The 10,868-nt window shown below is 41.8% G+C and overlaps 2 protein-coding genes across 2 annotated transcripts in view; both read right to left on the bottom strand.

The window, feature by feature from the left end:
- Nucleotides 1-3,477, bottom strand: part of trabd (TraB domain containing) — an 8,458-nt gene extending 4,981 nt beyond the window's left edge. Inside the window, exons 1-6 of the mRNA XM_019894038.1 lie at nt 3,380-3,477; nt 2,862-2,902; nt 2,550-2,616; nt 949-1,115; nt 669-809; nt 118-228 (exon numbers count right to left, since the gene is read on the bottom strand). Of these exons, the coding sequence (XP_019749597.1) occupies nt 118-228; nt 669-809; nt 949-1,115; nt 2,550-2,616; nt 2,862-2,885 (510 nt within the window). The 5' untranslated portion in view covers nt 2,886-2,902; nt 3,380-3,477. The remainder of the gene's footprint in view (nt 1-117; nt 229-668; nt 810-948; nt 1,116-2,549; nt 2,617-2,861; nt 2,903-3,379) is intronic.
- A 697-nt stretch (nt 3,478-4,174) lies between these two features.
- On the bottom strand, nt 4,175-10,862 carry panx2 (pannexin 2). The gene is made up of 6 exons (XM_019894036.1): nt 10,756-10,862; nt 8,872-9,495; nt 6,669-7,783; nt 6,383-6,518; nt 5,615-5,800; nt 4,175-5,008 (listed from the first exon to the last, which is right to left on the bottom strand). Exons 2-6 carry the CDS (start codon nt 9,098-9,100, stop codon nt 4,692-4,694), a joined length of 1,983 nt encoding a protein of 660 aa, XP_019749595.1. The 5' UTR covers nt 9,101-9,495; nt 10,756-10,862; the 3' UTR covers nt 4,175-4,691.
- Nucleotides 10,863-10,868: the final 6 nt, after the last annotated feature.

Raw genomic sequence — 10,868 nt, 5'->3', positions numbered from 1 at the left:
CAGAAGGGCCAATGTCCACCCGTTTAAAAAAAAAAAAAAAAAAAAAAAAGACAAGATTTGTCAGGAGGTCAAAATCAATAAGGTTTAGTGTTGGTTAAGTCGTGACAATATTTTCACCTCTTTGAAGGCTTCCCTGAACTCCCCACCAGGAGCCATGCCGAGCTGCTCAGTGATGTGAGCAGAAACCTTGAGCAGGAGAATCTGCATCAGGCCAGACATCACGCCATTCTGACAAACACAAAGAAACAAATGCAATTGAGATACTGACTCCAGTTGACAGCACATTTTACAAAAGCTGCTTTGCCAAAACGACATCGCGTGAAAACTGCATTTACACTACTATCTTGATTCGCGCATGCAGTAAACACACTTTTTATTCTTTGCATTCGTAACGTTAATCCATATGGTGGCTGTGAAGATGGTAATCACTACGTAATTAACAAAAATATCCTATGAATCCAGCAGCCTTAAATGCCCAAGAACTCGGCATTGAAGAAAACCGACAACAAGGAATGCATTTTTGGTGTGTTCTTTTTCAGTGAAGAGGAGAAAATGCACTTTTTCTATTTGGAAAATTGCTTGTGACTGAAAAACCCCCCAAAACAAGACAACTGGGAAAAATGCCCAATAAACTGTATGGATTGTCCTTTGCTCTATGAAAGTCTCACCTGTTTGATGGCCTGCTGGACCTTCTCAAGGTTAATCTCTTTGGCTTCCCTCAGCAATGTGTTCTCATCCAGCTTCAGCATGGACACCCTGTACTGGCACAACTCCACAACAACCACATCTGGTTGCACAGCACGGATCGTCTGCAGCAGAGTAAAAAAATCGAATAAGAAGCAATACAGACGGGCCAAGAGGAAATAATAGAAATGTTTATTGACAGAGGAAATGAATATAGTCCCAAAAAATGATGGCTTGCAAAGTCTCAAAGTAAAATAGGCTCACCGAAGCCACGTCCCGTTTGCTGCTGTCACTGAAGTGGGCAGTGCCCACTAAGTACAGAAGGCTGCCATCAGGGGAAATAAGACGGGTCACTGTCTCTGGTAGGTCAGGTGATGACTGGCGACGCTGGCCTCGATATTTCCAAAGCAGTTCCATTGCTTCACTGTCCGCTAGAAACAGATGACTTAACACTTAGCTTGAATGTCTCATCATATTTTCATTTTATTTACTATCAGCATGGAACCCCTCAAGAGGACATTCAACTCTCCCATATATGCCACATACTGTATGTATTGTATGTAGATACCAGAACAGAACCCACATATATAGAAAAACAAGGAGACATAAATGTTCAGGCCATAAATGTCTTTTCAGAGTTCTCACAGGTAGATTTGCATGAAGAACAAATACTGTTTTGAGTCAGACCTCGGGGATGCTGAAATAACCTCAACAAAAATGGAAAGTTAGAGATACCTCTGGCTCCACAGTTCATGCCTGATTCTGTACGTTCTACTCCTTATCACGGTTGCCACAGTTACCTTGAAAAAGTAAATTGGTTAATTTATTGACTACTTGATTTTAAAAGTAACTAAGTTACCTTTATAGTTACATTCAGCAGATACCGACAACCATGCTAAACATAAAATTAATACCTAGATTTGCCACTTAATTGGAAATGCATTTTTAACAGTGACATTTAAGAATAATGTTTTTTGTTTTTTATATAAAGAAAACCTTTTTGACTTATCATAATTACTTTGAGTAAAACAAAGTGAGTCTTATGGATTTCACTTAAAATTAAAAAAAAAAAAAAAAAAACAAGAGTCTTTCAAGACTAAAATCAAGGCACTCTTTTTTTTTCCTTGCCATATTTAACTCTTACTATTGTAAAGGCAAAGCTCAACATTTCTAATGTACATTGTTTATAAGTATAATGATTAAATGTGGGCCTCCTGGACTCACACAATCTGGTGTGACTCTCTCGTTAAGCTTGAATGCGTACTGCACTGGGATGCATGTTTTTTTGGTTTTTTTCGTAATGAACTTTGCTGAAAATAGTGACTGTACTTCCAGCTTGAAAACACAACTGTCTCTCTTTCCTGTTTATGAACATGTGCCTAGTCCATGCTCGGAAAACGATGATGTCACAATGTGAATTTGAATAATCCCACAATACCTTCATGTTAAAGCTGCAAAGACCAGTTTCCCTTCCTTTCATATTATATGATGCGCATTGATTTGTTTTGTGACTTTAGTGAGTACTATAATGTTAGGAATCGGGGTTTTTTTCTGTATTTTATAGTTACTTGTACGTGCGTGAGAGATAACCATGGGTGAGTCGAGTATACTGTTCACTAAATTCTTCCTTGCGTTTGCCACTCGCAGGACGTGAGTTGCAACTGTTTGGGGAGTAAATGGACAGTGCTTTGAAAGATCAGTTGACACATGTAAGAACTGATATACAGTAGTTATCAATATAACTACAACTGACAAAATGATGAAGTGGTATCTTTTAAAAAGGTTAGTTTCTGGGTTACAAAAAACTACAAACCAGCAAACACAGATGATATCTTTGGAAGAGAGGTTAAAAAGTCGAATCTTACAAATTCCTGGAGGAAGAGAAAGTGGTGCCATTTCTGAAGGATCCTCCAATCGTCCCACAGACTGGTCCTGTGACAAGTTATGTGAGAGCTTAAAATCGAGATGAAACTCTACAGTAGTCACAGGTCTTTCCAGTTTGACTGCAAGTGTGTGTGTTTTTTTTTTATATTTGTTTTGTTTTTCAGCAAAGAATCATTGGTGTTTAGCATAGCATCCGTTTTAAATAGCGAACACTTAAAGATACCTATCTGTCAGCATGGCAGAATACACACTTTTATATATATTTAAAAGAAAGGAAAGATATATACACAAACCTCAGAATTGTTGTCTTGGTCCATACTCGAAGCTTTCCAAGCTACCCGTGACAAGAGAGCAAAATTAATTTGAATTTAAAAAAAAATTAAAGTTGAGACGACAGTGTCAGTGAAGCCTGCGCCTGCTGACGTCGCTTTACAGTTGAACGACAGTAATGTTGACGTATGTGTCCACAGCTAACAGCCAACGATGGGCTGTTCTAACTCGTTTCGTATTGTTACGAAAAGGAATACATGAGATTTACTGAAATAATGGCGACAACGAAACTATCAGCCTAAAACACGGAGGTCGCCAAACGAACTACAAAGCTTAGCTAGCTGAACACTCAGCATTTTTTCGGTTTCAGAAGCAGAACGATGATAGCCGACTGCGTACAACACGCTAACACCAGCCGGCATGCCAACAAGTCCAAATTGTCAAGTAATTCAAAGAGAATAAACGTGTATCCAAAACATATATAATTACCACGACAAAAATTATTACTACAAGGCACATACGCCAAACATAACGCACTTACACTGAACAAACCAAGCAATTTGTCGCTACTATTGCAGCAGTGCCTGACGGTCGAGTGTGGCGCGGTGCAATGTGGGTATTGTAGTCATTGATGGGTCACCAAGATGCAACTTTAATTCAATAATTTTAATTTGTTTTCTGTCTATCATTTTACAGTCACCAATGTGATTACATCTCCACATGACCGCTTGCATTAATACCTGCCATTTAATTAATTCCGTACCACAGTCTAAATGTAATTTCAATTTGTACATATGATAGCAATGACTTTTGAATTAGGTGTATCCGTGCAACAAGTCTCATTAAATTGCTTTTTGATTTGTAGGATCGTAGAATTAAAAGTTGGCTTTATGTCTCTTGTGATAAACGTGTACTGTATATGAGTTTTTTCCCCCTCATTGTACTTAGTGTAACGTGCTACTGCAATGGAGCTTACTACAAATTGAAATTCCAAGTGAAAAATTCATCATTTTCACCTCCTTGGTCTTAATGATCTGGCGATTGTTAGCATATGAAAAAGGTTGCAGCATGGAAACAAATTTAGAAGACATGTACGGCCACTTAGCTCTTTTGTTGTTATTCAATACATGATCTCTCATTTATGGTGTGAAAATATACTTGTTTCAAGTGCTCACACGTAACCCTTATATGTGAAGAAATGTGAATGGCAAAGCCAGGATGCACTTTATAGCTTAACACTACACAAACATCATATACAGTCCCATGTATGTATGATGTATAACGTACTGAGACATACAGTATGATGTGGTAAGCGCATTATTGCCACAAAATTGTCATCTTTTGCATATTTACTTCTGCAGGTCAAAGACTGTATTGCGTGAACTACCTTTCTACTTGTCTATTGTAATAAAGGGACAAAGCGATACATGAATTACCGGTAATCTTTTTTAAAGACAATGCAGTCCTCTTTGCAGATACTGTATGTTTTAAGAAAGATCACTCACTCTTTATAGTCATTCATCCAATCATCCTAACTGTTTCACCCCTGCCCCGTAGCACCCTGTTGAATTTGATCACTGCTGGTTTCATTGGTGGGTGATGAATTGTACACAGTCATCCTGAGATATGAATGCGACATCGTTTCCTACAGTAATACTCAGCTCAACATCACCACATACGCAAACTTGTCTCAAAGTCAATTCGGCGGTACAGTTGTACCTCACTCAAACGAGCCAGCATAGAAGAGTGTGAGAAGAGTAGACATGGTTGACTTAGTGCTCATGTGTGCCGAGAACTGCAGTGTTGACTAGAACAGAATCAGGGAGGAAGTCCATCAGAATTTCTATCTTCCTTTAACATTCCCCTGCAACAATGAGTTCCCCGGGTCGCCCTGCAAGCCTGTCTCTACGGTTTTCCTCCTCCTCTTCTTCCTCAAAGAGAGTATGATGAATACTCAGCAGCTGGTGTGTAGGGGCTCTGGTGAGTGTTGGTGGCTGAGACTCAAGATTCTCCACCTGTGTGACAGGCTCCCTTGGAGGAGGAGATGGTTTGGGACTGAGGGGATCCTCACTCGATGGTGGGTTGGGGCTGCCACCATTGACATATGTGCTGGTAGGCAGGGTCACTGTTGAAAAGGCAGTGGTTGATTCTGGAGAGCAAACTTTGTTCTCTGGGAAAAAAAAAAATCAACATATAATTTATCCTTTGTACAATATTTACCAAATTAATTTTGGTATTTTATACATTTGTTAGGCGCTTATCCTGATTTAGCTTCAAAGATGGACGCTGGGTATCCATAAATGGGACACTGAGTTGGGATTAATCCAATGCTTGCAGGTACCTTAAGGTCAGTCATTTGAAACAGTACACTGCCAAAGCGCCCCCCACATCTTGCGATTCTGTTCTGTCCAGCTATACCTGGGTTTCGAACACCTGCCGCCACTGTCTGACCGGTTGAAAGTCGAATGCACTAACTGCTAGGCTACAAGCTTGTGTAACACGTAAATTACAATTCCCTATTAACTCCTTCTCTGTTAACTAGAACCCTGAACCTCTTCACTTCAAGATTTGCAAAAGTACCGTACTCAAGGATTAAACCAAATTGTATTGCTTGGTGATGGAAATAGGGATTCATAGATTTCTAATTGTAATAGCATACAACAGTTTTCCGGCCCTCTGATGAGAGTGCGGGTTTAAGAGTCTTACTTTTCACATTCTGAGGTTGGAGCTATTTATATTTGATTCTTATCTGAAGAAGTGACCTGAAGAAACGTACCTGTAATTGCACTGGAAACGTGAACAACAGTGTGTGTGCCTTCAAGGTATACAGTATCCATGTTGTGCTCTGAGGGAAGAGGGTCTGTGGTTGTGATCTCCACCTTTGGTTTACGAATGGTCAGCATGTATGGGTGAACATCCAGAGAGAAGTTGCGAGTGTGCTTTTTCTCCATCCCGCTTAAATCTACAAGGACACGAAGATGTTGATAAGATCTCAGAAATGTTGTACTCAGTGATACGGCATTTCAATGGTCTTTCTCCTTCTGTTTTATAGATAAACTATGCCAATGTGACTCAGTCTCTCAGTAGCCCTCTTAATCTCTTGAAGAAGGAAATCGATCTCATAGTCGGATGCAGGGAACCCCTAGCCCAAAGTAACAAACTACATACTGTAATTCCAAGATAGACCATCAGGCCCGGAGCTGGTGTAGAACTCTACACTTCAGATGTTTAATTTGCATGGAAATATTCATGTCGCCGTTTTCCAGAGTATTTTTTTCTCATTAGGGTCACAGGTGAGCCAGGCTGCTTTGGGCGAGAAGGGAAGTACACCGTAGGGCAGTTGCCAGTCAAACACAGGGCACATGTAGACAAACACAATCACATGCACCCATGGACAACCTAGAGTCATCAATGAACATAGCATGCCTATTTTTGGAATGTGTGTGGAAGCTGGAGTAGCCAGAGAGAACCTGGGCAAGATAGGCAGAACTGTACTGCCCTGTGTGAAAATATGAATCGAAAATATTTGAACAAAACTGAATACCTTTTGTTGCAGGATACTGTGTGCTCTTTGTATCCAGAAGTGGCGCAATGAAACTGTCTGCTACCGTCTTTCGTCTGAGAGGTTTGGGTTTTTCGGGCTTGGCATTATTTTCCAAACGTGTCAGAGTAAGAGGTTCCTTCACAGAAGAAAAACAACGGGCATTATCAACAGCATAAAGCAATGTATAAAGTAATGTTGATGTCGTTTTGTTAAGTTGTATTTGAATCTCTACTTGTGAACTCTTGTCAAGTTTTCAAGGTCATTAGACATCCGTTTCCCAACTTACTTTGAAAGACTGCGGAAGAGGATTAGAGGTTGGGATCCATTTAATCTTCTTGCGGGGTCGTTTGATGACAAGCGGCTCAGAAGGCATCTCTCCCACTCCGAGATCAGAGGGATCCATGTTTGGATCTATTGTTTGGATCCCAGAGTCCCTCACAGTGGGTGTTGCATCGTGGTTGGACTGTGCTAGAGCAGCCAACAGCTGTCGTACCACATTATCATACATGAGGTCGCTCTCATTGGTGATGAAGTCAAGCCTGTTGAGGGACTTGATGTGATCTCTGTTCTCATTACAAAACATGGCCAAGATGTTGATGTCACAGAACTGAGACTTCTGCCAACGACGTCGTGTCTTGATACCCACTTTATGTAGCTTGTCAAATACAAAGTTGGACTTACGCACGACAAATAAATGCAGCAAATTAAGCAGGATAATAAGGTTCATGGTGCAGAGCAGAGCGATATCGACTGCTGCCATGATTCGTTGCAGCTGCACAGCAGGCAGCTTGCAGTTGACCCGAAGCTTGAGCTCGGAATAACTACTAATGTCCGGGAGCTCACCAAGAGCACAGGTAAATTCGTTCTGTCTTTGTCGGGCATAGTAAGCGCTCAGGTAGGAAATAGGGATGGAACTGAGGCAGATGATAGCCAGGTGGCGTGCCAAGTAAATCTTTGCCAAAAAGTTACTTTGGCCTCGTCTTTCTAAATATTTCTCAAAAAGGTTTTGCTCAGGACTCTTCTCTTTCTCTGCATTCTCAATGATCTCTCTTCTCTCCCTCTCACTGATGCCAGGTCCTTTGGATTGAATCTGCTTCTCAATCTTTGGGGCGCGGCCCTCAGCAGCTCTGTGATAGCAGTTATCAATCTCTTGAAGCAGGAAATTGAGCTCTGACGTGAGCCGGGTAGAGGCAAGAAACTCCCAACCCAGAGCGGGGATGTACATGATACCAGCAAAGGCCAGAAGGGCATAAGGTAGAAACTTGTGCTCAAATAGTGAAGGCCAGAGGTGAGACTCCACACCAGGTGCAGCATCACGCAGCTCTGTCCAGCAGTAGCCTCTTGCGTACAGTGCCTGGTCTCTGGTGAAGTTGTGTGGTGTGTAACAGTATATGGACTCCTCTGAGGGTAGAAAAAGACATAAGCAACACTAAAAAAATTTCTTGCAATAACTGGGATTCACTGTATAGCTACTTTTACTTGATGGTACCCATCCATCTGTTTTCTACATCGCTTGTCGCCGTTAGGGTCACGTTTGAGCTTGAACTTATCCCAGCTGACCCTGGACTGGTCTTCAACTCCTACCAATTGCAGGATTTTGCTTTTATGTTATTTAAATGTGTGAACAGTCTAATTTCTTTATCAACGCCATCACTCCAGAGGGCACATTCATCACATTGCTTGTCTGTGTGTGTGTAAAAATGTCATTGTAGTTGAACATTTTATCACATATCTCCAGTGCATCGTCAAAATTAGGGTTGCCACCAACAATATCAATATATATAAGTTTTGTGATGTTTCAGGTAGTGTGCCGTGAGATTTTACCAATATAAAATAAGTTCGTTGGCTAAATCAATATTGGAAACATCCATCCATTTATCCATCCATCCATCCATCCATCCATCCATCCATCCATCCATTTTCTGATCCGCTTATCCTCACAAGGGTTGCGGGGTGTGCTGGAGCCTATCCCAGCTGTCTTCAGGCAGTAGGTAGGGGACACCCTGAACTGGTTGCCAGCCAATAGCATTCTTGGAAAACACTGTTTTACAAAGACGATTTTTGTTGACTTTGGCCAATTGGTGTAATAACTCTGGGCTGATGACCAGTCAATCACAGGGTGACTGTGAAATAACCTACCATGAAAGGAAGCCATAGAATGCTGAGAACATGCAAACTCCACAAGTCATATTAAATACATTTCTGTTGGCCAAAGCCATTGCGACAAAAACACACTCAAGGTAGCCTATAATATGTAGCATGTTTTCTTCAAGATGCCTGACTCAGTAGTTATCAAACATCACTCCGGTCCATCACATTTAGTCTTGCTCCACAATAAAATTTTCCTTTCAGCCCCTAAACGTCAATGAATGGACACAGGCTATCAATCATCCGCCAACTGACTGGTGATTGGCCCAGTGTGCAGTCCAAATCCATGTTTTGTTATAAACTATACCTGAAACATGAATAGTAGTTAAAAACAGTCTCACCTGCAAAGTTCCTGGTGAAGACAAGGGTGACCAGCAGGATGGGGATGATCACTGTCCCTATCGTAACAACACGATCAAAGGGCAGCTCCAGTTTGAGCTGCACCATTAAACTGGCCAATGCACCGCCCCTCTCATCTTGCGACGAGCCCGGCAGGATGAGCTCCTTCAGCTTCTCACCAGCTAGTAGAGCTGTAGCCATGTCTAAGTTTTGGTCAAGGATGTTCTGCATCTGGGAACGAAATGAGACACACTACAAGCCCGTCTTGGTTCGAGGGGCGACCACACTCTTGCGTGTGAACTTAAATAACGCACTCTGGTGCACACCCGCACAACAATCTGTGGGCAACTTGAGCCTCTGTAGCCATAGATGGCAAAGGGTCAGGTCCCGTTGTGTGCTTCTTGCTTTAACTCAAAATGTTTGCTATTTCTCAAAGCAGTTCCATGTTAAAGTCAATGCTCAGGAGCAGATTGTTTTCTCTGCCTTTTCAGCTTCCATCTCTTCATTTTGTTATAGCGCTACAGCCCTTGCTTCAGTTCCCATGCAATGTGAGAGTAGTCTTAATTTAGGATGTGGCCATGAGATCCTGAGGGAACAGGTAAAAAGATGCCTTCCTCGCCACCTTCCTGAAAGACAACAAGAAAATGAAACAAGCAAGGATTTTTTTCACGTGAGCGTCAAATTACAGAAAAAGCCGAATAACAGAGCTAACATCTCACAAATACGTCATTAAGAACCTCCACAGGAAATATTGCTGATCCTATCAAATGTCCTTATCATGTATCCAGTTGGCAAAGGACTGCTTTATCATACTCTTACCAAAGCAGTATAAGAACGCATGTACAGTATGCTTACATATATCATCTGGAATGGAGAACAAGCCAAAAATCACAGTTAGCATACAGTTTCGCAGTATTTTTAGCATTTAGGATGAGTTGAGTCTTTCTGAGCATGTGCATTCATGCTTGCATGATTTTCATGAATTTTTGAAACTGCTGCAGACTCTGGAAGGTTGTGTGAATGTCCTTTGTATGGCAGCCCGTCCTTGTCAACCTTTCCTACTCTCTCACTTTCCTCCTTTTCTTCAAATGAGCTCATGTTTGAAGCCAGTTTGTCTTTGCAGGAGTAGAAATTGCCTTTAATGGCTCAGAGATGAGACACGTGTACACTTTGCCAACATAACTTTGTCCACACCCTAAATGCTATGTAACGTTAAAGCAGCCAAGTAGTAACTTTATTTCATTGCAATTTAAAGGGGTAGCATCACATTTTAATCACTTGTGTCTCAGAGCCATTTGGCATTGCTCCAGTCCGGTTTGACGGATTATGTCCCACAGTTGGATGAAGCGCTTCTCATGTTAAAAGGGAAATGGAAATCCCTTACTAGTAACTATCCTCCTACTTCACTCACACAACAAGCAAATCCTTTCAATCAGCAGAGTGCGACAATGGGCGAAGGAGGAGGAACTTCGAGTTTGTCCTCAGGGTTACACCGAAGAACCACAACGGCATGTGGGTATAAACAGAGGTGAAGAAGCACTCTTGCGACATTTACGGTAATTGGCTAAGCATCATGATGCCCTGTTAGCTGACTTGGATGCGTCTCAGTGCGTGTCAGGTCCACGAGAAATGCATATATAGTGATGCAGCAAAACATAAAAGTGCATCAACTAACTGTGTGTGCGTGTTCGCTTGTGCGCGAACGTGTGCGTGAGCGTGTGTGTGTGTGTGTCATCTCTTTGTGTGTGAGCCTGAGCGGCGCTGCTTCCGCGCTCACGCGCTCTCTAAAAATGCTCCACACATGATGCGACATTAATGCACTTTGCGTCCATTGTACACATGTCGGTACATGAAGAGTGAAGAGCAAATAGATAAAATTCACCTACCTTGTCTGGAAGCATCTCTCGGCAGACTAAGAGTTAATAATCTGCAGTGCGGGCGAGCAGTTTACAGCATGTAGCCGCGCACACCGGTTTGTTCCGCCTTTACCGACCCCCCC

Source organism: Hippocampus comes, unplaced genomic scaffold, assembly GCF_001891065.2.
Source record: "Hippocampus comes isolate QL1 unplaced genomic scaffold, H_comes_QL1_v1.1 scaffold104, whole genome shotgun sequence".
Taxonomy (NCBI): Eukaryota; Metazoa; Chordata; class Actinopteri; order Syngnathiformes; family Syngnathidae; genus Hippocampus; species Hippocampus comes.
Note: the sequence above shows the minus strand (reverse complement) of the source record. Positions and strands in the feature narration are given on the sequence as shown.